The sequence below is a fragment of the Canis lupus genome, chromosome 14 (genome assembly GCF_011100685.1).
Source record: "Canis lupus familiaris isolate Mischka breed German Shepherd chromosome 14, alternate assembly UU_Cfam_GSD_1.0, whole genome shotgun sequence".
NCBI lineage: Eukaryota > Metazoa > Chordata > Mammalia > Carnivora > Canidae > Canis > Canis lupus.
The window spans coordinates 7,375,986-7,401,647 of record NC_049235.1 but is presented as its reverse complement, the minus strand read 5'-3'; the positions used below and the strand labels follow the sequence as shown (position 1 = coordinate 7,401,647).

Genomic DNA, 25,662 nt, shown 5'->3' with positions numbered 1-25,662 from the left:
TCCTGAGGGCAAGGCTGTCTCCACAGTAAAATGTAAGTTCTCAAGTTCTGCAAGGATATCATGTTTAGAAAGGTGCTATGTACATCCTAGGATTTCAGAAAGACTTACTAAATTGAATTAAATCCTCTCTGTGTGTCTATCTCTGGGGCTTATCTACTAATTGAGGATGGTAGCTGAGCTGTAATAGCAAATTTGCTCTTAAATGGTCAAACCTAACAAAACTGGTCTACTTCAGCTATGCTGAAGGGGTAGGGGTAAGAAAGGAAAAACCATCCTAGTGTGTTGCAACATGGAAAAGCTGCTCAATCTAAGTCCACTCTCCTGGAGGGCCCCCTGGGTATAAGTGTAAACTGCTGCGGGGTGAAATCAAGTGGCTCAAAGCCCCACAAGTAAAGGAGGGAGGAAAGGCCAAATAAGTAGAGTAGGGAAGGAGAGCAACAGAAACTTCATCAGCCAGTATATGGACAGCAAGGGTCATAAAAAATGCAATGGCTTCTTTTGAACATAACCAAAGAGAAGCCAAGGTCAGTCGTTGGAAACTACAGTTTTGCACTTCACACATCTGTAGCGATAAAGGCTGATGTTGGCACGTTTGGTTTCCAGACACTTGTTCTCACAGGTAACAGCAGCCAGGCAGCTGCCCTGAGTGACTTTGGGTTCATCTCTCACACAGATCCCGAGCTGGAAGGATTGAAACAAGGGAATCCCCCAAACCCTGGTTCTCCTCCATGGCCCCCCGCCCCCCGGGACAAGTTGAAAGATCTAAAACCAGAACCAGAAAAAACTGGCGAGTTGGGGGCCAGGCAAGGATGTAGAAGAGGATTCCGCTGACTTCAGGCACCCTAGTCTCTCTCATTGTAAACCAGAAGTGTCTATTCGCTTGGTCTTTTCCACCAAGTCGAAAGATCCTCAGGCTGATCTAGGTGCCCGCTGAGTCTGGTTGCAGCTCCCGGCCACGATTTCCTCCCATCTCTTGCCCCAGGGTGGCGAACGGGGTCACCAGAGCCCCCTGGCCCGGGCCCCTCCGCGCGCCGGGGACAGCAAGGCTCGCGCTCCTCCTCTCTCGCGTCCCCTCCCCTCCCCTCCCCTCCCCTCCCCTCCCCTTCCCTCCCTCCCTCCCTCCCTCCCTCGGCCAGTCCCTCCCCAAGCCGTGGCGGAGGTGGGGCCGGGCTTGGCTCGGCGAGGCCCGTGCATTCCAGAGAGCCGAGCAGCTAGAGCAACAAAGGAGCCGGGGAGTCGGTGGGAGAGTCGGGGGGCTGAGGCGCGCTCGGGCGAAGGTGGCTGCTGGGCCGCGGGCTGGCGCAGAGGGGAAGCCGGGGAGCTAGTCCCCCACCGCCGGCGCGCGCCTGGCCTCCATCGCGCGGCCGAGAGGTAGTTTTAATGGTGGGAGGGGGAATGGGGCTGGAGATGGGGGGCCCAGGGGGCTCCCGGGGCTGAAGACAACTTGGATTGCCAGGAGGAAGAGTAGAGAGGGGTGCATCCCGGCCGGGGCCTCCGCCGCCCAACATGGGCCCCCGGGTCCAAAGTTTGCGAAGTTGGGCGCCGAGGGCCCGCGGCGCGCGGAGCGTCCGAGGGGGCCCGGGCCCGGACCCGCGGGGCGCGCAGGTCGCCTGAGCCACCTCCGCGGCCCCAAGCGTTGCGCGTGCGGCCGGGGGGCTCCGGGGAGCGGGCGGGGACGCCGGGGCTTCTGCTGAGTTGGCGGGTTTGGCCATGGCCGCTGCCCGCCTCGCACGGGGGCCGGAGATCCTGCTCCTGGGGCTGCTGCTGCTGCTGCTGGGGGGCCCGGGCCGGGGGGCGGCCTTGAGCGGGAACGCGACTGGGCCTGGGCCGCGGAGCGCGGGCGGGAGCGCGAGAAGGAGCGCGGCCGCGACGGGCCCTCCGCCGCTGCTGAGCCACTGCGGCCGCGCAGCCCCCTGCGAGCCGCTGCGCTACAACGTGTGCCTGGGCTCGGCGCTGCCCTACGGGGCCACCTCCACGCTGCTGGCCGGGGACTCGGACTCCCAGGAAGAAGCGCACGGCAAGCTGGTGCTCTGGTCGGGTAAGCGCGCGGGAGCCGGAGCCGGGGCCGGGGCCGGGGCCGGGGCCGGGGCCGGGGCTACGGGGGTGGGATGCGGGACTCCTGCAAAGAACAGGCTCGGGCCTGAGCTGTGGCGAGGGCGGGAGCTGCACCCGGGAGAGTTGGAGGAACGCAGTCTGCAGCTCTGGGTGCCTGCCGTACGCGGGATGGGACCCTCGGGGGGGGGGGGGGGGCGAGGCAGTGGAGGGAGCCGGTCACAAAAGGCCTGAGCGGGGTGGGTGCGCAGAGAATGGGAGGAATGAGGGGCCCATGAGGAGGGGGTTCAGAGCCTCGGGGAAGGACGTTTTTTAAGAAATGGGGCTGCTCCACCTAAGTACTGCTCTGGAAGCGGGGTCCTTGGGGATTCAAGGAGGTGTTTAGATCTTGGAAAAGAAGCCAACCGGCAAGTCGAGTTGGAGAGGAAAAAAGTAAAGATCCCGGAGAAGATTTAGGCATTGAGGGAGGGGGGTGGGTAAGAATTGAGTGAAATTTGTGACGGATACGAAACCCCCTGCTGTTGAGTAATTAAAAGTTAGCCAGAAATGTCCAGAAATCTTGTTTTCGGAGACAGGAAGTCCAGTGATCTCGTCTTGCTTTCTCGCAGGAGATTTCACTGTTTCCTCATCTGAAAAATGGGGACTCTAATCCTTGTCTGAGGTTGTGACGGAATGAGACTATTCTAAGGATTATTTGTATATTCTTTGGAAGTTTGGGTCCTCAGGCTGGTCAGAGCTGCAGAAGGACACTTAAGTCTATGATGTTGAGAGTCTGTGGGTACTTTCTCAGTGGTTTGAAATCCCAGAGCCCTCACCTCAGGATAGGATTATGGCCAGGCCTGAAAAACTGCAGACTGAACCCAAACAAATCCTTCCTTAGCAGTGGGGAGTGGATTCTCTCGCTACTTGTCACTCTTCTGGATTGGGGGCCTGAAGGGACTCGGGGAAGAGAACTGACTGGTCTTGTCATCGCTTGCTTCTAGTCTGCGTGATTCCAAAACTGTCCTTGCAAAAGAAAATCAAAAGTCAGGAGCCAGCTTGGCAACTTCTTTTGACAAGCCTTGGGTGCCCTACATCCATCTTGGTTCTGCCCTGGGGGCTAGTGATGATCCTGAAGGAGGAAGTGTATGTAGGCTGCAGGCCTGTCATTGTCAACTTGTCCACTAGAGTTCTTAGAGTCATTGCTGGATGTTGGACAAAGCCATATCATTCCTGGCCTGGTATCACTCTCTGGCAGATGCCAGAGGAGGGACTTGGAAGATGGTACCTGTGGTAGAGCTATATCCTTAGTGGGTATCAGGTTGTAAAGTCAGCAGGTAGGCAGAAATCGTGTGTCATCAACAGTGGCTTTGAAAAATCCATAAATTACCATAACGTGAAGTCTATGTCATTTTGCATAGATACTCTTTTTATGATAGTGTGTTTATATAAATGTGTAACATATAGTAATGTATAGTATATAAGAAGGGACATACCTAGAAGATATCATTTTAGTCTTTAAAGTTACATAAATGCTGGGGCACTTGGGGGGCTCTGCTTCTCCCTTTGCCTATGTCTCTGTGTCTCTCATGAATAAATAAAATCTAGAAAAATAAAGTTCCATAAATGCAAACGAACAAAAGACTGAAAGAATAAAAAAGGAATGCAGGGATCCCTGGGTGGCGCAGCGGTTTGGCGCCTGCCTTTGGCCCAGGGCGCGATCCTGGAGACCCGGGATCGAATCCCACATCAGGCTCCCGGTGCAGGGAGCCTGCTTCTCCCTCTGCCTGTGTCTCTGCCTCTCTCTCTCTCTGTGACTATCATAAATAAATAAAAATTAAAAAAAAAAAAAAGGAATGCAAAAAAAGGTATGAACAGGTCTCTGAGCAAAAGAGCAAAAAGAAGGCTTGCGTTTAGGAGCCAGTTGTATGGAAAATCAAATTTCTCAGCACTAGACGCTCACCCAGTTCTGAGTTGCTCACACTGAGAGCAATTCATACCCCTGCCCCCCGCCACACATCTCTCTCTCCTTATTTTTTTAAAAGATTGTATTCATGTATTCATGAGAGACCCAGAGAAAGAGAGAGGCAAAGACATAGGCAGAGAGAGAAGCAGGCTCCATGCAAGGAGCCTGATGTAGGACTTGATCCCGAGACCCCAGGATCATGCCCTGGGCCGAAGGCAGAGATGCTCAACCGCTGAGCCACCCAGATGTCCCTCTCTCCTTATTTATTTTGCAGGGGCCCATGGCTGAATTCTTCTAAGTTAAATGCATGTGTGATGCTGCAGTCCTTTTGTACTTGCCATCAAATCAAGGAGGAAGGGTATGGATCTCTTTCCAGTCCATACTCCTGAGAGCAGCTGCTGAGTAGGCAAAAGTGGTTTTGGCAGGAAAGTTTAGGAGTTAGAACCATCTGCTAGCTGGGCGCTTTCGATCGTTACTAGCTGTGCTTCTGGGGGACAGGGTCCTGCAGGCGTGCCACCCTGGAGCCCAGGTCTTTAGTTCACTTTGAATTTTTTTCTGCTGCCATCATCCCTTAGCTCAGTCACATGTGTTTTCTGGTTGTTCTTTCTGCTGGGTATCCTGGGCAGTGGGACCAGAAGCAGGTGGTGGTGCAAGCTGGGTCAGTGGTGGGTACAATGAATCAGAGTCAAGAGTAAGAATCACAGACAGGCCTTTGGCTGGCAGCCTCTGGCAAGTGATTTGTCCAGTCCTGAGTGAGTGGTCTTGATTTGACCATGTCTAAATGGTCAGTTTCACCTGGCTCTTGGAGGTGTTTTCGTGGGTGAAGGATGAAGATGATCTAAGTGGTCTTCATCTGTAAACTTTTGAAGGTAGACACTTGTTCTTTGTTTGTTTGTTTGTTTGTTTTTTTAAAGCCTCGGAGTTCTGAGTACCCAGCCATCTGCTCAGTCGTTAAATTAGGCATTGGGTGCTTGCTACATGTCATCCTGGATCAGGTTCTGGGACATATAAAGACAAGGAATACAGACATGATCCCTGCCATCAAGGGAAGACCACAGACAGCTTTAGCAGTTCCCGTAAGAGGTATTGTGACAGGGTAGGGTGCTGAAGGAACACAAAAGACTTTGGGGAGCAAGGGAGACCCTCCCCAGAGGAACTGACCTTTCACCTATGACCTGAGAAATAAGCAGGAATTAGCTGAGCCAAGGAAAGGTTGAATGGGAAGGAATAGGAAGAGGAGACAGAAAAAAAAAACAAACAAAAAAAAAAAAAAAAAAAGGAAGAGGAGACAGCGTCAAAGGTGAGGAGGTGAGAGGACTTGGTACTTTTAAAGAAGAGTGCAAGAATTTTAGCTGAGCTGGATCAAAGCATGTGAGGGATAGAATTATAAGAGATAAGACCTAGAGTGTTAGAGAGTAAAGGAATTCCTACCTCGTATTAAGAAGTTTGGATGTTATCCAGAAGATAATAAGGAGCCACTGAAAGCATTTGAGCAAGGGAGAGATGTAATCATATTTGCATTTTAGAAAGATCTCTTTGAGTATTGTGTGAAGAAGCCATGGGAGGAGGAATGGCCTGGAGCCTGGTTGCTTGCTTAGGGAATGATTGAAGTAGTCTAGGTGAGATATGATGGAGGTGGAGGTCCAGGTGAGAGATGATCAGGTGATAGGCTGGAGGAAGTGGACAGGTGCCAGAAATCCAAGTTAGAACCAGTAAGACTTGCCAATGAGTTGGATGCAAGGCATGAGTGAGCAGGAGGACCTAGGATTCAGGCTTGCAGAGAAGGTGGTATCATTCCCTTTCACTAAGCTGGGAATGCTGGAGGAGGAAAAGGTTTAGGAAGAAAGCATGGGGACACCTGGGTGGCTCAGCAGTTAAGCGTCGGCCTTCAGCTTAGGGTGTGATCCCGGAGTCCCAGGATCGAGTCCCACATCAGGCTCCCTGCATGGAGGCTGCTTCTCCCTCTGCCTGTGTCTCTGCCTCTCTCTCTGTGTGTCTCATTCATAAATAAATAAAATCTGGGCAGCCCCAGTGGCCCAGCAGTTTAGCACCGCCTTCAACCCAAGGTGTGATCCTGGAGACCCGGGATCGAGTCCTATGTTGGACCCCCTGCATGGAGCCTGCTTCTCCCTCTGCCTGTGTCTCTGCCTCTCCCTCTCTCTCTCTGTGTCTGTCATGAATAAATAAATAAAATCTTTTTTTTAAATAAAAATAAATAAATAAATAAAATCTTAAAAAAAAGGAGGAAGAAAGCATGGATTCAGTTAGGCGTGTGAATTAGAGATGCTCAATGGACATCTATGTGGAGATTACCAGCAGATTTGGAATAGGAGTTGCTGAAGAGAGTGGTCACTCTGTGTTTCCTCATCCTTGACTGCTGAGCCTTTGGAAGTATGCCACTGAGTGAGGAAGTTGCTAGCTCAGGTTGGACTGGTTTCTAGATCTGTATAGAACTCAGGTCCTCCTGTATCTTTTAACCCTCTGGACTTGGGCCTGTTCAGGCACTCAGCATCTTTCCCCCAGGATAGCTTGACATGTGTCTTCTTAGGCATTCCAAGCTGACCAGACAAACATAATATCCAGGCCACAGTCCACCTTGGGCCAAATCTGGTTTGGTAAATGGGCCGAGAAAGCAGAGACCTGCGGCTGGTGAGGGAAATAAGTCCCTGACAACCAGCACGTAGCCTCTTAGACCATTGCTGTGCTCTGTGTGTGCATAGTGATGTGTGGCCTTGTCACCCAGCCGGAGGCTGCCAGTAGAAAAGAGCTGGAGAAGCTGAGAGGAATTTCTCTTTTCCTCTCCGACATCTGGTTGAGCAATGAGAGGAAGGATGCTGGTGATGGTGGTGGGTTGTTTGCAGGGGCAGATCAGAAAGAATTCCCCTAGAGCTGTTCCCAAACCTGGCTGATGATGATGAGAATCAGTTAAGATATATATATATATTCATACTTTCCATATATATATATATGGAAAGTATGAAAACAGAGGAAAGCATCTACGGGCCCAAGTTTTCATTTTTGCTTTAGATTTTTGACTTTTTAATTAATTTATTTTTAAAGATTTTATTTTTGGGGCACCTGGGTGGCTCAGTGGTTGAGCATCTGCCTTTGGCTCAGATTGTGATCTTGAGGACCTGGGATCAAGTCCTGCATCGGGCTCCCCGCAGGGAGCCTGCTTCTCTCTCTGCCTGTGTCCCTGCCTCTCTGTGTCTCTCATGAATAAATAAATAAAATCTTAAAAAAAAAAAAAAGATTTTATTTTTAAGTAATCTCTACACCCAACATGGGGCTTGAACCCACAACCCCAAGATCAAGAGTTGCACGATCCTCGACTCAGCCAGGCAGGTACCACAAGATTTTTAATTTTAATTGTGCTATGCCGCATGCATACAGAAATTGCATAAAACAAAGGTATTAAATAACAAATAATTGGGCAGCCCCGGTGGTGCAGCAGTTTGGTGCCGCCTGCAGCCCAGGGCATGAGCCTGGAGATCTAGGATCGAGTCCCACGTCGGGCTCCCTGCGTGGAGCCTGCTTCTCCCTCTGCCTGTGTCTCTGCCTCTCTCTCTCTCTCTCTCTCTCTGTCTTTCATGAATAAATAAATAAAATCTTAAAACAAAAACAAAACCAAATAATTATAAAGTGACACCTGAGTCAAGAACTAGATCATGGGATCCCTCCTTTGTCTTTTTCAATCATATTTCCCTCCCTTCTCTTCTAGAAGTACCCACTACCCTAATATTTTTGATTATCATTTCCTTTTTCTTCTATAGCTTTATCATCTAGTTTTGGAATCCCTAATCAGGATATTTAGGTTTTGAATGTTTTTGAGCTTTATACAAATCACGATATGTGTATTCTTTTATGTCTTTTGTGTCTGGCTTCTTTTGTTATTTCTTTTGTAAGATTCATCCATGTTATTGCAGCTCTTTTTTTTTTTTTATTGTCACACAGTATTCCATTGTAGAATATATCACAATTTACTAATCTGTCTTGTTGTTGTTAAACATTTAAGCTGTCCTCAGTTTTTGGCCACTGTGAATACCATTGCTGTGAGTATTCTTCTATGTATATCCTGGTGCACCTGGGTCAAATTTCCCTAGGTACCTACTTAGAGGAATGGGATCACCAAACAGTATGTTATGCATATGTTCAGCTTCTTTTTTTTTTTTTTTTAAGATTTTATTTATTCATGAGAGACACAGAGAGAGAGAGTGAGGCAGAGACACAGGCAGAGGGAGAAGCAGGCTCCATGCAGGAAGCCAGATGTGGGACTTGATCCTAGGACTCCAGGATCACGCCCTGGGCCAAAGGCAGGCGCTAAACCCCTGAGCCACCCAGGAAACCCCAGCTTTTTTTTTTTTTTTTTAAGATTTTATTTATTTATTCATGAGAGATACACAGAGAGAAGCAGAGACCTAGGCAGAGGGAGAAGTAGGCTCCCCACAGGGAGCCTGATGTGGGACTCAATCCCAGGATCCCAGGATCACAACCTGAGCCAAAGGCAGACACTCAACCACTGAGACACTCAGCCGTCTCTGCCTTCAGCTTTACTGGGTAATACGAAACAGTTTTCCAAAGTGGTTATACCACCTTAGATTCCCCACTTATCTTGTAGAAGAGTCACCATCACTCCACATGATTCTTGATTATTGGTGGTGTCAGCCTTTTCCCTTTTTATTTGTGGTTTTAATTTGCATTTCCCTGATAACTAATGGGGTTAAGCACCATTTCAAATGTTTATTGGCTATTTGGATTTCTTTTATGAAGTGTCTGTTCGCATCTTTGGCCCATTTTTCTATAGGGCTGTCATTCTCCTAAGATTTCTAAGAGTTCTTTCTTTATGCTGGACAGGAGTTCTTCATTGGTTGTATGAGTTGAAAATATTTTCTGTGCCTTGCCTTTTAATTTTCTTTGTGTCATCTGTTAACAGAAGTTCTGAGCTTTAAGATAGTCATTGATTAAAAAAAAAAAAAGATAGTCATTGATAAAGCTTTTTCTGATTAGTACTTATTGTCTTCTTTTAAAAAGTCCTTTCATTGGGTAGCCCGGGTGGCTCAGCGGTTTAGCACTGCCTTCAGCCCAGGGCGTGATCCTGGAGACCTGGGATTGAGTCCCACGTCAGGCTCCCTGCATGGAGCCTGCTTCTCCCTCTGCCTGTGTCTCTGACTCTCTCTCTCTCTCTCTATGTCTCTCATGAATAAACAAATAAAACCTTTAAAAAAAAAAAAAACGTCCTTTCATGGAGTACCTGGGTGCCTCAGTCAGTTAAGCATCCTAGTCTTGGTTTTGGCTCAGGTCATGATCTCAGGATCCTGAGATCTCCTTGCAGGGGGCTCCCTGCTCAGCAGAGAGTATGCTTTCCTTCTCTCTCTCTCCCTCTTCCTCTCCCCACCCCCACTCTTGCTCACACTCTGTCTTGCAAATAAATAAATAAATCTTTTTAAAATGTCCTTTCATAACATAAAGTCATGAACTTATTCTCATGTTATCTTCTCAAAACTTTTTTAGATTTTCCTTTCAATTTAGACATACAATTTACTAGTTTCATTTATATTTCATTTAGTTTCAACATAATTTGTTTTTTGTTTTTGTTTTTTTTAGGTTTTATTTATTTATTCTTGAGCGACAGAGGGGGGCGGGCAGAGACATAGAGAGAGAGGCAGAGACATAGGCAGAGGGAGAAGCAGGCTCCCTGCAGGAAGCCTGGGGACTCGGTCCCAGGACCCCAGGATCATGCCCTGAGCCAAAGGCAGATGCTCAACCACTGAGCCTCCCAGGCGCCCTCAACATTATTTGTTAAAAAGAATATCCCTTCTCCAGTCTTCTGCCATAAATCAAATGTTCAAATATCTATTTGTTTCTGGGATCTTTATTCTGTTCCATAGTTCTATTTTGTCTATCCTTTGCCAATATGTGCCATCTTAATTATCATATCTTTATGGCATGGTTCTTCACCTTCTTTGAGCTATGAACCTCTTTGGCAGTCTGATAAAACCTCTGTGCCCTTTCTCAGTATCATATTTTTAAATTTATAAGGTAAAACACATAGGATTAAAAAGGAGCATATAGGATTACAAAGGAAATGATTTCTATTGAAATATAATTATCAAACATATTAAAACAATTTTGTGATCTAACATATATGTGCTTCTTTACTAATAAACTGAGTAAGATGTACTATGTGTTTAATAACCACCATAATATCAAGGTGGAGATGAACAGTAACAATATTTTGAGATATCTATAATAAAAATATCTAATTTCCATTCATGACAAAAACACAATACTGATAACATAGTATGTGGCTTACACCCATAATTGAAGGAAGGGCTAAATTTCTATTTGATGTAATTTTTTTCTCATTCAAGTTCACGGGCTCCTAAATTCTAAGAATCCTTTTTGAGTTCCAAGCCAAGAACCTCTACCATTCTTTTTTTTTTTTTTCCAAAGATTTTATTTATTTATTCATGAGGGAGAGAGAGAGGCAGAAACACAGGCAGAGGGAGAAGCTCCAAGCAGGAAGCCTGACGCGGGACTCGATCCTGGGTCTCCAGGGTCAGGCCCTGAGCCGAAGGCAGGTGGTCAACCGCTGAGCCACCCAGGCATCCCCTCTACCATTCTTATAATGCTTATAGTATTTATGGTACAGCAGTATTTAATAGAGTCTGGACTATTCTTGACCCTTTGTGTTTTAATATAAAAATATTTGGGAGCACCGGGGTGGCTCAGTGGTTGAGCATCTGCCTTTGGCTCAGGGCATGATCCCGAGATTCTGGGATTGAGTCCCACACCAGGCTCCCTGTGGGAAGCCTGCTTCTCCTTCTGCATATGTCTCTGCCTTTCTCTGTCTCTCATGAATAAATAAATAAATTAATTTAAAAAATAATTATTGGTAATTTTGATGGGGGTTACATTGAGTATACAGACTAATTTGGACAAAAGACATCTTTACAATACTTAGTCTTCCAATCATTTCATTATATATTTCTATTTAGATCTTTTTTCATTTTTTTTTTAAATTGTGACTCTTAAAAAAAAATAAAAATAAATTGTGACTCTTCATCATTAGAAGGCCAGAAGTTTCCCTTTTTTTTTTTCTAAGATTTTTATTTTTTTATTCATGAGAGACACAGAGAGAGGCAGAGACACAGGCAGAAGGAGAACCAGGCTCCATGCAGGGAGCCCGATGTGGGACTTGATCCTGGGTCTCCAGGATCATGCCCTGGGCCGAAGGCAGGCCCTCAACCGCTGAGCCATCCAGGCTGTCCCCCTTTCTTCCTGTCTACAGTTCTGTCCCCTTCTCTTCTCTAGAGAGCTTCCCCCAACTCTATGGTTGACATATTTATATTTTTAAGCTTAATTACTTCTAAAAAATAGGTAATATGTACGAGGCAGGCCCTCAACCGCTGAGCCACCCAGGGATTCCCCTAGGTACTTGGTTTTTAAAATACTATTCTAAATAGTTCCTTTAATATTTCATTTTGTTTGTTGCTGGCATATAGAAATACAATTGATTTTGAACCCAGTAAACTAGCTAAATTTATCCTATACACATAGCCATCTCATTTGTAAATAATGAGTTTTGTGTCTCTCTTTTCAAGCCGCGTGCCTTTTAATCTTTATTGGCTTAATGCACTACTTAAGATGTCCAGCTCATTGTTTAATACAAGTGATAAAAGTAGCAGCATTCCTTATCTCTGACTTCATATCTGTATTCTAAAGTTTTCCCATCTGTGATGCCTGGGTGGCTCAGCCATTGAGTGTCTGCCTTCAGCCCAGGGCGTGATCCTGGGGTCGGGATCAAGTCCCGCATCGGGCTCCCTGCATAGAGCCTGCTTCTCCCTCTGCCTCTCTCTCTGTCTCTCATGAATAAATAAATAAATAAAATCTTTACAAAACTAACTAAATAAATAAAATGTTCCCATCTTTCACCATTACTATGATGTTTGGCATAGGTTTCTTTTATCAGATTAAGAAAGTGTTCTTTTGGGGCACCTGGGTGGCTCAGTCATTGAACATCTGCCTTCAGCCCAGGGTGTGATCCCGGGGTCCTGGGATCCAGTCCCACACCGGGCTCACTGTAGGGAGCCTGCTTCTCCCTCTGTCTATATCTCTGCCTCTCTCTTTGTGTCTCTCATGAATAAATAAAATCTTTAAAAAAAAGTGTTCTTTTATTCCTAATTTGCCTATTCTTTATCATGTTGGACTCTATAGACTACTTCTGCATCTACTGATATGATCATATGATCTTTTTTCTTCTTTAATCTGTTAGCGTGGTAAATTGCATTGATTGAATTTCCTAATGTTAAGCCAATCTCAGAACAATGGTTTTCAACCATCTGATCATCAGAACCACACAAAAAGTCATTTTTAAAGCTTAAATTGTGGCAAATATTTAAGAAGTTTATGAATATAAAAAAATGCCAAGATTAATAGAACATCTGTGTCTTTATTTTTTCTGTTTCATGTTTTTAATAAAATGAAAGAAATAAAACAATGGATAAAATTGATGTCCCTTTCTTCCTTTTTTAAAAATTTTATTTTATTTTTATTTTTTAAAATTTTATTTGTTTGTGAGAGACAGAGGCAGAGACACAGGCAGAGGAAGAAGCGGGCTCCATACAGGGAGCCCGATGTGGGACTCGACTCAATCCTGGGTCTCCAGGATCAGGCCCTGGGCCAAAGGCAGGCGCTAAACCGCTGAGCCATCCAGGCTGTCCCCCTTTCTTCCTGTCTACAGTTCTGTCCCCTTCTCTTCTCTAGAGAGCTTCCCCCAACTCTATGGTTGACATATTTATATTTTTAAGCTTAATTACTTCTAAAAAATAGGTAGTATGTACGAGCTGTACAAAATTCAAAAGTAACAAAAGTTAAACCCCTCCACTTCTGCTTCCAGCCACCCATTTCCCCTTCCTAGAGGCAACCACTAGTACTGGTTTTTGTGTGTCCTTTTAGAGATAGCCAACATATGTATAAATGTAGATGCATCCTTAGTCTTTTTCCTCCTACAACAAGTAGTAGTCTGCTCTTCGGGCTGTTCTCACTCAACTATCCATTTAACAAGATGCACTGGAGGTAGTTCAATTTCAATGCAAGTGGTTCAACCTTGCGTAGTGTTGTATTATATTGATATATGGTATCTTACTTATGTGGCTGGTCTCCTATTGATGGCTATGCATTCTGCAGTTTCTCCTCTTTTGCTGTTACAGTTCTGCAATGAATAATTTTATGTATTATCTTTGTAAACATGTGAAGTGGGATCGCTAGTATAAAATTTTGATAATGCCAGTTTCCACAAGTGTTTACTAATGTCGGTTCTTACTAAAATTATATATAAGTGCCAGTTTGACCCACATTCTTGTCAACACAGCGTTTTCAATTATTTTGATCTTTATCACTTTGAAAGTTAAAAAATTTATCTCATTATAGTTTTATTTCACATTTAGTTTATTAAGAGTGATGTTAACGGGTACCTGGGGTGGCTGAGTTGGTTGAGCTTTGGACTCATGGTCTGACTCTTGGTTTCAACTCAGGTCGTGATATCAGGGTTGTGGGATGCCCGCCCACACACACATACACACACACTCTCTCTCTCTCCCCCTCTGCCCCTCCTCCAACTTGCACTCTCTCTCTCTAAAATGAATAAATAAAATCTTTAAAAAAAAGAATGAGATTGAATGTCTCTTTATGTGTTTAAAGGTCATTTGTATTTGAACTTTGTCTTTTGCCCATTTTTCTATTGGATTATGAATTTCTTATTGATGTGGAAGAGATTCATGTACATAAGGAAATTAGCTCCTTACCTGTGATATGTATCAGAAATATATTTTCTCGGGCAGCTGGGGTGGCTCAGCGGTTTAGCGCTGGTTTCAGCCTAGGGCATGACCCTGTGTCTGCCTGTGTCTCTGCCTCTCTTTCTCTCTCTCTTATGAGTCTCTCATGAGTAAATAAAATCTTTAAAATATATATATATTTTTTTCTTAAGTGTATTGCTTTTCTTATGATCTTGTATTTTACTCTACTTATCTATTTTCCTGAAGTCTTTTAAAATCTTTTATTTTGTAGCTTCTGAGTTTTGTGTCATACTTCAAAAAGCCATCTCTACTTCAAGATTTTAAAAACCATTTCCCATCTTTTCTTCTGGTACCTTAATTTTTTTTTTTTTTTTTTTTTTTTGGTACCTTAATTTTTAAAACTCATGTAGTTATTTTGATTCCTCTGGAATTTATTTTTATGTAAGAAATGGAGTAAGAATCCATTTTTTTCCCTAGATAGTTCCTCAGTTGTCTTTTAAGATTTCTTTAATAATCTGTCTTTTCCTTGGGGAGTTTATTTTTAAGGTACAAAACAATATTTAAAATGAGAAAAAAGCACCTGGGTGGCTTAGTTGGTTAAGTCTCTGCCTTTGGCTCAGATCATGATCCTGGGGTCCTGGGATAGAGTGCTGCAGGGAGTCTGCTTCTCCTTCTCCCTCTGCCTGCTTCTGCTCTCTCTCTCTGTCAAATAAATAAATAAATAATATAAAAAATAAATTGAGAAAAGAAAAAACAAAATTCCACATCTTTAGAAGTTGATTATTGCAAATATCACAAAATCCAGAAAACTAATATTTTTATTAATCAACTGCTTGCTGCTCCTTTGGAATAAATTTTACTCTAGTAAGCTTCCTCCATTTTAAATATATTGTTCAGTAAACATCCAGTAACATTCACTTTATTCTTTGTTGTACAATTCTATGAGTTTATTTTTTAAAATATTATTTATTTATTTATTCATAGAGACAGAGAGAGAGAGAGTCAGAGACACAGGCAGAGGGAGAAGCAGGCTCTATGCAGAGAGCCTGACGTGGGACTCGATCCTGGGTCTCCAGGATCACGCCTGGGCTGCAGGTGGCGCTAAACCGCTGCGCCACTGGGGCTGCCCCAATTCTATGAATTTAGACAAACACATAGTTATGTAACCAGCCGCTACACTCAAGATAGTGACAATCCCTTCAGACCCAAATATTCTCTCATGCTGTTCCCTTGTGTGCAAATTATCCTCCTACCTGCCCCCTGGCAACCACTGCTGTGTTCTCCACCTGGACCCACTTGGTCAGAACTCTTAAGAGGGGTTTTCTCCATCTAGAATGATAGAGGTCCCCAGATGATTTTGATTTGGTCAGGTCTGGGGACAGTTGCCCGAGAACATTGCTTCTTGACAGGAACTTGCTCTGTGCCCCGGAATAGGCTTTGTGGTATGGGAGCTGTGAGTGGTCAGAGATTTCAGATGAGTAATAACACCTAATATTTCCCGAGTGCCTGTTGTCTGACAGATACCATGCTAACCACATTCAATGCATTATCTAACTCTTCACAACATTTCCACGGGGTAAATCTATTATCCGAATTTCACAGATGAAGAAACTGAGGCTAGCCATAAGGTAATCTGCCCGAGATCAAACAGCCAGGAAATGGTAGAGCCTAGGTTTGAACCCGGGGAGGTTAATTGTAATGCCCATGACCCATATCATTCTACTGTATTGCCTCTTTCCCAAAAAAAGAACAAGTATCTGCCCCTACCACTGTAGCTTGGTAATGTGGCAGTCACCCAGTTTGGTCTCACATCCTCAGAACCTTCTCCTTTTTTTTTTTTTTTTTTAAGATTTTATTTATTTATTCATGAGAGACATACACACCACACACACACAGAGGCAGAGACACAGGCAGAGGGAGATGCAGGCTCCCCACAGGGAGCCTAATGTGGGACTCGATCCCAGGACCCCGGGATCATGCCCTGAGCCAAAGGCAGACGCTCAACCACTGAGCCACCCAGGCCATCCCTCAGAAGCTTCTCCTAAGACAACTTCTTGGGTGAACAAGTGTTCCGAAGCAGGGATGACTCGGGAGTGACAATGGGGGCCCAGCCACTGGGGCAGCAGGGTAGAGGCCCTGGGTTGGGGCAGGGGTGCTGGGAGATCTCCATCTCTTTCTGTCTTGCTGACAACATGTTTCCTCCTTCTGCACTGGACAGAACCTCCTCTGTTTCTCTCCATCTGATTTCCTGTTTCCTCCTCTGGCTTTGGAGTACCTGGCTCCCCTGACTACTTCTTCTAAAGCTCCTCCCTGTACTCTGTTTCACTTCAGCTTGGTAAGAGGGTCAAGGATCCTGGGTCTGGGCAAAGGGCAACATCTGGTTCTGGTGCATGGGCTTTGTGATGGGGGCGGGGTGGTGTCCCACAACCTCCCTTTACCCTAGAAGAGACCTCTGAAAGGTTTTAAGAATGCCCCGACAAGGTAAAAGGCAAGTCGACCTGGGGTTCTCAGCAGGGCATTTGGAAATGGGGGCTGTTTTTTTTAAAAAACTGGAATCACAAATACATACAGAAAAGTGTATGGATCACAGGCTTGCTTTTCACAAGGTGAACACATACATGTAACTGCAGCCAGATCAAGAATTAGAGCATTACCAGCATCCCAGAAGCTCCCCTTCAGACCCTCTTCCAGTCACCAACTCTGGAGTAGGGCAAAGGGGAGCATTTAGGGGTTCTCTTGGCACTTAGTGGAAAGAGTCTAGGGATGCTAAAAGCCCTACACTCTAGCGGACAGTCCTAGAGAAGACTCATCCTGCCCAAATGCCCTGTTGAGAAACCCTGCGCCTGACAGCCCTGGCATTGTGGCAGAGACTTGCCTTAGGCCTGGGAATGACTGTGACTGAGTCAGCATGAGGAGGGGTTTCACTGCAATGTGCCCACACTGTTGCCTCCCCCCAGGCCTCCGGAATGCCCCCCGCTGCTGGGCAGTGATCCAGCCCCTGCTCTGTGCTGTGTACATGCCCAAGTGCGAGAATGACCGGGTGGAGCTGCCTAGCCGCACCCTCTGCCAGGCTACCCGAGGCCCCTGCGCCATCGTGGAGAGGGAGCGCGGCTGGCCTGACTTCCTGCGCTGCACCCCTGACCACTTCCCCGAGGGCTGCCCGGTGAGTGCTTTGAGGGGCAAGCCCTGGGCATAGGGCAGGGTCCAACAGGAGGCAGGAGCAGGGCAGCCCCACAGGCTTCTCTCCTAGGAGACCTAAATCTGCAGCCATGGGGTCAATGAGCCACAAAACCAAACTGACACTCACTGACTGGGCCAGTCTATTGGGGATTATCTGTTTATTTATAAAAGGCAGCTGTTCAACAAATATTTTTTGAGCATCTACTCTACCAGGTGTTGGGGAGTTTCGGGAGTCATGGACGACAGGAACTCATTGGCCAAGCAGTTTATGGTGTATTTAGAGAATCAAGGCACACACACATAAAACAACTAGAGATACCAAGACAGGTGTGATCTCATTCTGGTGGTAAAGGAGAGCTCACAAGTAGTAATAATAATAATAACAGCAATAATATTAGTAATCATGCTAGTTATTACTATTTACTACCTGCCAAATGCTATAGGAACAGTTTACATCTATTTATTCATGTAACCTTTAAACCACACAGTGAAGTAGGAGCTGCTATCCTAGTGTTGGGGAAAGTGAGATAACAGAGAGGTCGAATAATTCACCCCAGGCTATTGATATAATTTGTCATTGAGTGGTAGGGCTGGGATTCAAACGCTGGAAGGTTGTCTCCAGCCTGGGCTCTTGGCACTCTGCCATGCTACCCCTCTGCCTCGTATTAAACCAAGGGTGCCCCTGGGCCTCCTGCTCCCTTTTGCACTGCCCTCTTCCCTTCCCTTGTGCCAGAATGAGGTGCAGAACATCAAGTTTAACAGTTCGGGCCAGTGCGAGGCTCCCTTGGTCCGGACCGACAACCCCAAGAGTTGGTATGAGGACGTGGAGGGATGTGGGATCCAGTGCCAGAACCCGCTGTTCACGGAAGCCGAGCACCAGGACATGCACAGCTACATCGCGGCCTTCGGGGCAGTCACAGGCCTCTGCACACTCTTCACCCTGGTCAGCCGATGGCAGGCCTGCGGGCGGAAGGGTCAGGGGAAAGGGGGCCTAGAACGTGCAGCCTAGAAAGTGGGAAGGAAGTAGATTGTCACTTGGCCCAGCTATTGGGGCAGAGGGAGGTGAGGAGGGGAAGACCTGGTGGGGTCCCTGGGACAGGGTCTGGATAAGAGGGGTTTAGGGTTCAGACTAGGGTATCTATGGCAGCAGAATCACCCAAACCTCATAGAATGGACCCCACTTCTCTTTTCTAGGCCACATTTGTGGCCGACTGGCGGAATTCAAATCGCTACCCTGCTGTCATTCTCTTCTACGTCAACGCGTGTTTTTTTGTGGGGAGCATTGGCTGGTTGGCCCAGTTTATGGACGGCGCTCGCCGGGAGATTGTCTGCCGTGCAGATGGCACCATGAGACTTGGGGAGCCCACGTAGGTGTCTTGGGGACCCCGAAATGAGGGGAGGGGTAGAAAGTTGAAATGTGTGTTTCCCACAAAAGGGACAGGTGGGGATTGAAACCGACATTTGAGCGTAGGATTCAGCTCTGCCTGTCGTGCCCAAAGTTTGCAGCATTAGGGCCGTGAATGTTTGCATTTACTCCAAGGGGCATCCTTCACACACTCTTCAAATCTGACCTGAGTCTTGTACCTAAGCCCTGACTCCTAGGGAACCTCCAGACCTTAGAAGCCAAGGGTCTGGGGACAAGGTGGAGAGAGCTGATAAAGGGAGTACAGAATGACCTCCCCAGGTGACCCTTCACATGTCTGCACAGCTCCAATGAGACCCTGTCCTGCGTCATCATCTTTGTCATCGTGTACTACGCCCTGATGGCTGGTGTCGTCTGGTTTGTGGTCCTCACCTATGCCTGGCACACCTCCTTCAAAGCCCTGGGCACCACCTACCAGCCTCTCTCTGGCAAGACCTCCTACTTCCACCTGCTAACGTGGTCACTCCCCTTTGTCCTTACTGTGGCAATTCTTGCTGTGGCCCAGGTATGGTGACTGGTGGGGGCCTGGGGACTGGAGCGGGCTTGGGTAAGGGGGCCAGTGACCAACTCTGTCCCTCCCTCCCACCTTCTTCCCACCGCAGGTGGATGGGGACTCCGTGAGCGGCATCTGTTTTGTTGGCTACAAGAACTACCGATACCGTGCTGGCTTCGTGCTGGCCCCCATTGGCCTGGTGCTCATTGTGGGAGGTTACTTCCTCATCCGAGGTGAGTGAGCACCAGGCCAGCACCAGTTGGGCCACAAAATGCGCCATGCGCCTGCTCTGTGTAAGTGGGAGCTAGAAGCTGCCAGCTTCTGCTGCCTTTGCAGCAGGACCTCAGTCAGCTCCCACAGGGTCTTGCTGGTAAGTGGAAGGTGCCTACTTTCAGCAGAAACAGTGTCATGGCACCTGGTGTGGGGCAGCACCTCTGTGCCGGCCAGAGAAATGCAGGCCCTTTCTCCAGAGCCTTGAGCCACAGCTCACAGCCTGTTGAGCAGAGCCCGAGCCCCGGCTCAGCCCTTGGCCAGCTGCACTCATACGGTGAATAAACTGGCCTGTCCACAGCAGCCAGCTCGGGCCTTCAGTTGTGTGTGTGTGCACCCTGAATTTATATATGCCCCCCATCTCTTGGAACTTGGCTCCTCATCTGCTTTCCACCCACAAGTTTCCACAACACGCACAGATTCGTTGTTCCCTGATTTCCCGTCTGGAGCCACCACCTCCACAGTAAGCCTCCGTGTCTTCTTAGCTCATTTTTGTTGCATTCTCTTTGTAAACTTCAGTTTCCTCCCCCTGTGCCGTCAGCCTTCTGTTCAGCCCACCTCTTTTTGGCAGAGTCTCCGGGCCTCTGATTTATGTTTTGTATCTTTGCTGTCCTGTACGGTAGCCTCTAGCCACATGTGTTGAAACGACTCCAGACTGAGATGTGTCATCAGTATAAAATTGTATTGCAATACAGAGCCCAAAGAAAGTAAACTACCTCATTAATAGTTTGTTATATGGAGTACATGTTGAAATGATAATATCTATTGGATAGCACTGTTCTTGCATCTCTTTATGCCTTTTCCATCAGCACAGCTTTGACCTGGCTGCCTCATTTAGGGGTAGCTGGGGCCAGGACCAAGGCGCCTTCTGTCTGGGCTCTGCCCCAGTCTTTCCAGTACACAGCACATCTGCCACCAACTATGCTCCATTTCTCAAGTGTCTCCAGTTCCTCAAGCTTTAAAGCATAGGAGTAATCAGACTGGGGACTCCCTGTCATACCCATCCCTCCCGGGAGGGTGGCCTCACCCTACTAATGTCTGAGGTCTCTCTTCTGTTCAGGAGTCATGACTCTGTTTTCCATCAAGAGCAACCATCCTGGGTTGCTGAGTGAGAAGGCTGCCAGCAAGATCAATGAGACCATGCTGCGCCTGGGTGAGTGGATCGCAAGGCCTTTGGCCTGAGGTACTGGCCAGCCCACCACTGTACCCTCCTGGGGCCATGGGACCTGCAGGATAGGGTCTTAGAAGAGTAGTGTCAGTGGCACAAGTTAGCAGCCATGGGGTCAGGACAAGGCTTTGTGTGTGTGTGTGTGTGTGTGTGTGTGTGTGTGTGTGTGTGTGGTGATGGTGGTACCAGCTCAAAAGGGCACCTTCTTGGAGAAAAATTCAAATTCATGCCAAGACTACTTTCCCATGCCCACTGTGCCACAGTTGTCTCAAGTGCCCTTCGGGCCTTATTTTGGAGAATACAGCAAACTGAGCCTAGCATGGATTTACTCCAGACTCAGCTATGTTTCAGGCCTAACTGGGGCAAATACCTTGTCCCTACTGCTGCTTCCACACCTGGGATTGGTAATGCTCTGTCCCACCCTGGCCCTCCACAGGCATTTTTGGCTTCCTGGCCTTTGGCTTTGTGCTCATCACCTTCAGCTGCCATTTCTACGACTTCTTCAACCAGGCTGAGTGGGAGCGTAGCTTCCGGGACTATGTGCTGTGAGTACAGGGCCTGGGGCTTGGGGGCAGCAGCCATAGGAGCTGGAGCCAGGACTGCAGAGATAGCCCTTTTACCGTTCAGCAAGGCTCTGCCAGGTGTCCTCCTCCGATGGCAGGTGAAACTGCCCATCGTGCTCTGGGTGCCTGAGATGTCCTTTGCTCTGTAATTTGCAAACACGGCAAGCAGCTCTCCTACCCTAGCTCCACTCTGCCCTCCTCTCTGCATGAGCCACTGTCGGGCTGGTGTGTTTGTAACTGGTAAGCTCTCTCGTGTTTGGGCTTCTCTGACGACTCTGTGTTGGCCATAGAAGTCACTCTAATTCTCAACGTACTCTTTACAGAGCTTATTATAGAGCCCTGCACAGAAGCAGTTACCTCTCTATGATAGATTAACAACCTGTTAATACTTGCTAGCTTTGTCTGTGCTTTTTTGTGTCACCACGAGGATGAATCTGAGAGTAAGGCAGCTCACCCGCTGAAAGAAGAGCCACACTTGCTGATGGCAGGAATAGCAGTTACAGTGCTCATTAAAATGGACACCAGTCCATGTCCTGACTGCCTCAGGCTCTTCCTTAATGGCTTCAGCTTCCAGTCTAGGAAGCTTTAAACCACACTAATGCCTGGTCCTCCCACAGAGATTTGATTTCATTGTCTGGGGTGTGACCTAGACATTAGTAGTTATTAAAAGTAACTCTAATGTCCCAAATGACTCTACTGAGCGCCCGGGGTTGTGAATCATTGCTGTGGGGGCTTAGCGCTTTCTAAAGTCTTTGGGTTGATTATTTGGGTCCCCACCCAAGAGACCCAGAAAGCCTCACCTGTCTGCTACCCGCCCCCCGCCATAGGTGCCAGGCCAATGTGACCATCGGGCTGCCCACCAAGAAGCCCATCCCTGACTGTGAAATCAAGAATCGCCCTAGCCTCCTGGTGGAGAAGATCAACCTGTTTGCCATGTTTGGAACCGGCATTGCCATGAGCACCTGGGTCTGGACTAAGGCCACGCTGCTCATCTGGAGGCGCACCTGGTGCAGGTGGGATCAGCAGCCAGCTGGATCTGACCTTATGCCCTTCATTTCTCAAGCTTGATGTCCCAACCAATAGGTGTTGTGGGCTCCACGGTCTCCCAGCACTCTTGGGTAGGCTAGTTTTCTAAGAGTCTGCGCTGAGATGCCTAAAGCTGCCTCCTCTGTGGCTCACCACTGCCCCCTGGTGACACCTCCTGCCCTTGGGAGGACCAATCAAGTGCTGAGCCAGCTGCTGCCAGCGTCTCTTAGAAGAGTAGACTGATTTGAGTGATTTGAGTACTGAGCATACAGGAGCCCCAAATTCTAGGCCCACTTCTTTGCAGAGGTCTCTACTCCTCAAAGTCGTGGAGGGAATGGCGTCGTCACTGGTCTTTCACAAGATTGGATGGAAGTGGCTGCTCCTTCACTCCCCTCCCCCACCTCTTCTGCTCTCAGGTTGACTGGGCAGAGTGATGATGAGCCCAAACGCATCAAGAAGAGCAAAATGATCGCCAAGGCCTTCTCCAAGCGGCGTGAGCTGCTGCAGAACCCAGGCCAGGAACTGTCCTTTAGCATGCACACTGTCTCCCACGATGGGCCTGTGGGTGAGCTTCAGGCCCCTTTCCTCCACGGGAGCCACTCAGCACCCACAGTACCTGGGCCCCATCTCACTAGGCTGGTGTGGACACGTGGACTGTCTGGAAGGCTGGGAGGAATAACCCCCACCCTCGCCCCCGGCCTCTCCTCACACACTCAACTCTCTCCAGACCCCTTCCATCCCTGGCTCCTCTGCATTGTTTCTGTCCCTGGGTCTGCTTGCTGATACTTTGGTCTCAAAAGGACTCATCTCCCTCTCCCTCCTTCTGTCCTCTCCAGTTCCAGGAACTGGCTTTCAGACCTCTAGCAAGGCCCTACTCTTCAGACCAGGACTGGGTAGCTCACTATGATTACCCTGGGTGGGCCTTCTGGGCTCAGGGGACGGTGAGGGAGCTGCTGGGGAAGGTAGATGTGCTAAGTGAGGGAGGAGCCGTCATCCAAGAATTGGGCAGTCATGATTCCTTAGCCTTTCTTTTCATCCCCACAGCGGGTTTGGCCTTTGACCTCAACGAGCCCTCTGCTGATGTGTCTTCTGCCTGGGCCCAACATGTCACCAAGATGGTGGCTCGGAGAGGAGCCATACTGCCTCAGGATGTGTCTGTCACCCCTGTGGCAACTCCAGGTACAAGGGGGTCAGGCTTCTGTAGAAAGGTGGGGGGCATGGAGGCTGGGGGTTCTTGGGACAGGAGGAGGAAGGAAAGGCCTTGGGGGGTCTAGAGTGTGGGGCTGAAGCACTAGAGACCTACAGTTGTGTCCCAGAGCTCAAAAGTAGGGGTGCGAGGAGAGAACGGGTGGCGTGGACAGAGCCAGCATCCCAAACTCAAGTTCTCTCTCCTGCCATCAGTGCCCCCAGAGGAAAAAGCCAACCTGTGGCTGGTTGAGGCAGAGATCTCCCCAGAACTGGAGAAGCGTCTGGGCCGGAAGAAGAAGCGGAGGAAGAGGAAGAAGGAGGTGTGCCCACTGGCACCACCCCCTGAACTTCACCACCCTGCCCCTGCCCCTGCAGCCAGCGCTGTTCCTCGACTGCCTCAGCTGCCGCGGCAGAAGTGCTTGGTTGCCGCAGGTGCCTGGGGAGCTGGGGAATCCTGCCGACAGAGAGCTTGGACCCTGGTCTCCAACCCTTTCTGCCCAGAGCCCAGTCCCCTGCAGGATCCATTTCTGCCCAGCGCCCCAGTTCCCACGGCCTGGACTCAGGGCTGCCGGCAGGGGCTGGGGCCCATTCACTCCCGCACCAACCTGATGGAGGCAGAGCTCATGGATGCAGATTCAGACTTCTGAGCCTGGACAACGGGACCTGGGATAGGAAAGAGGAGCAAATACCATTCTGAGGTTCTTCATCCTCCCTGAGAGTGCTTCCCCTGTCTTCCGGAGAACCTGAGTGTGCAGTGCCCTCCCAGGAGAGCTCTCTCTGTCTGGCTCATGGCAGCGGGACTGTGGGAAAGGACCTGACATCTCCACGGGTAGGCCTCATCCAGGGAAGGGCCCTGGAGCTCGGGGTCCTTGTTTCTGCCCCGCCAGCTGGAGTCTGGCTGGCAGTATCCACCTGCAGCAGAGTCACGGGCTATGCAGAGCTTGAGCGGGGGCAGTGATGGTGGAGGCAAGGGTGACAGTACCCAGAGTGAGCTGTGGTAGCCAATGAGGCAGCCAGGCCCAGGCCTGGCAGATAGCACTGGCTGCCCTTTCCTGGCACTTTCAGACCAAATGTGTTTATTGTGTCATTAGCCCTTTGTCTAGATGGGTACAGGGCTCCCTTCTCTCTCTTCCCAGTGGTTGTGGAGCTGGAAGTGCCAGTTCCCATAGGGGCTCTAACCTCTCTCCACAGGTGTCCAGTTGGCCCGACCCCAGGCCAGTAACCCCTCCTGTGTGCTCCTGTGCCCTCTTTCCCCTTTCCCACTCCAGGCCAACCTCTTCCTGTTTCCTGTTTGTTGAGTAGAACCCAAAACAGAGGCATGTTCCATCCCACCCCTACCCCTCCCCTTGGTGCTGGGCTCCATCTCCAGGTGAGAGATTGGTTCAGCTATGGAGCCTGGCCTGGTGTAGAAGCAGCAAGTGATAGGGAGCGTTTGGGCCCCTGAGAGACACGTGTTCTCTCTTCCTCTCATCCTTCCTGTGGGGGAATGGATCCTCTGACTTGAGGGGCTGCCCTGGGAGGCTGCTGGAGCTTCAGCCAGGCAGGAAAGCTTCCTTCAACTTCTGCAACTGGTGGGTGAGGAGATCCCCACCTCTCATAACCCCTAACTATCTCCCCCAGGCCCCAATTTCAAGAACCAGGCAGCAGGAAGCCTTAGGAGCTAGCTGGGTTCCAGATTGGGGAGAAGAAATACAAACAGTAAATAAAAGGTTTTTGTATAAACTCTCGGTGTGCTTCTTTTCCACAGGCCCTTGGGAGGGGCACCTGCCTGGCTCAGGCAGTAGAGCATGCGACCCTTCATTGGGGGGCCAAGAGTTTAAGTCCCATGTTGGGCATAGAGATTACTTAAAAAAATAAAGTAATATCCATAGGCCCTGGCCTTGACCTGTTTGCTTGGTCCTTATCTCATTCGTCTCCCACTTCCTCCTCAGGCTATTCTGAAAGGCCAACAGCTTGGTGCTATTGAGGTCAGGACTGACAGATCTTAGGCTGACGTCAGCTTAGTGCACTGGCTGTCCTTCCCAGCCAGTAGGCTCCATATGGACAAAAATTCTTCTGTGGCCACAGCTGCCTCTCTGTGCACTGACTATAAGCTGACTGAGCAAGAACATGCAGCTTGCCCCTGGAGTGACCATCGGAAGTGTCACTACACCCTGCTAGGATAGATGAGCATGGCTCCTGTGGCAATCCTTGAGCCCCACCTCCGGTGCTCTTCCTCCTAAAAGGGATGTCGGTAGGACCAATGCTTTCTGATCCACAGCTTCCTCCCCTGGGTGATGGAAGGAATTCAGACTCCTCAGAGGGAAGCCTGTTAGCTCCACTTCCTCCAGTATCAGTAGGAGATTAGGAAGTGGGTTCCAAGGACTCAGGATCACGTGGAAAGGCTCTGTGGAGGAAAGAGGGTGATGCCCCCAGACTGGGAAGGTATTGTGGAGTACTGGCCAGGCTTGTTTATGTGACAGAGGCATAAGCATTTTGCCTAGAGTCAGATTCCAGGGGAAGGGGAGAGGGTGCTTACATACTGATCTGGTCATATGGTACTTTAGACACAAATGAT

General features: G+C 48.5%; 1 protein-coding gene across 2 annotated transcripts; it reads left to right on the top strand.

Moving 5' to 3' along the window:
- Window positions 1-1,695: 1,695 nt before the first annotated feature.
- SMO (smoothened, frizzled class receptor) lies at window positions 1,696-24,827 on the top strand. 2 transcript variants are annotated; one of them, XM_038556555.1, is made up of 13 exons: window positions 1,910-2,038; window positions 16,013-16,129; window positions 16,752-16,957; window positions 17,708-17,917; window positions 18,169-18,341; window positions 18,683-18,902; window positions 19,000-19,123; window positions 20,221-20,313; window positions 20,765-20,873; window positions 21,719-21,904; window positions 22,334-22,482; window positions 22,962-23,096; window positions 23,319-24,827. In XM_038556555.1, exons 3-13 carry the CDS (start codon window positions 16,811-16,813, stop codon window positions 23,750-23,752), a joined length of 1,980 nt encoding a protein of 659 aa, XP_038412483.1. In that variant the 5' UTR covers window positions 1,910-2,038; window positions 16,013-16,129; window positions 16,752-16,810; the 3' UTR covers window positions 23,753-24,827. The 2 variants fall into 2 exon arrangements, with proteins under 2 accessions (XP_038412482.1, XP_038412483.1); XM_038556554.1 differs by lacking the exon at window positions 16,013-16,129 and having other exon boundaries at window positions 1,696-2,038.
- Window positions 24,828-25,662: the final 835 nt, after the last annotated feature.

What these genes read in the sequence shown, in the direction of transcription:
- SMO (XM_038556554.1), top strand. Translation starts at nt 1,711, where the DNA reads ATGGCCGCTGCCCGCCTCGCACGGGGGCCGGAGATCCTGCTCCTGGGG. An exon ending in TCTGCACACTCTTCACCCTG is followed by an intron (nt 17,918 to 18,168) that starts GTCAGCCGATGG and finishes TCTCTTTTCTAG; the next exon opens with GCCACATTTGTGGCCGACTG. An exon ending in CTCCCACGATGGGCCTGTGG is followed by an intron (nt 22,483 to 22,961) that starts GTGAGCTTCAGG and finishes TCATCCCCACAG; the next exon opens with CGGGTTTGGCCTTTGACCTC.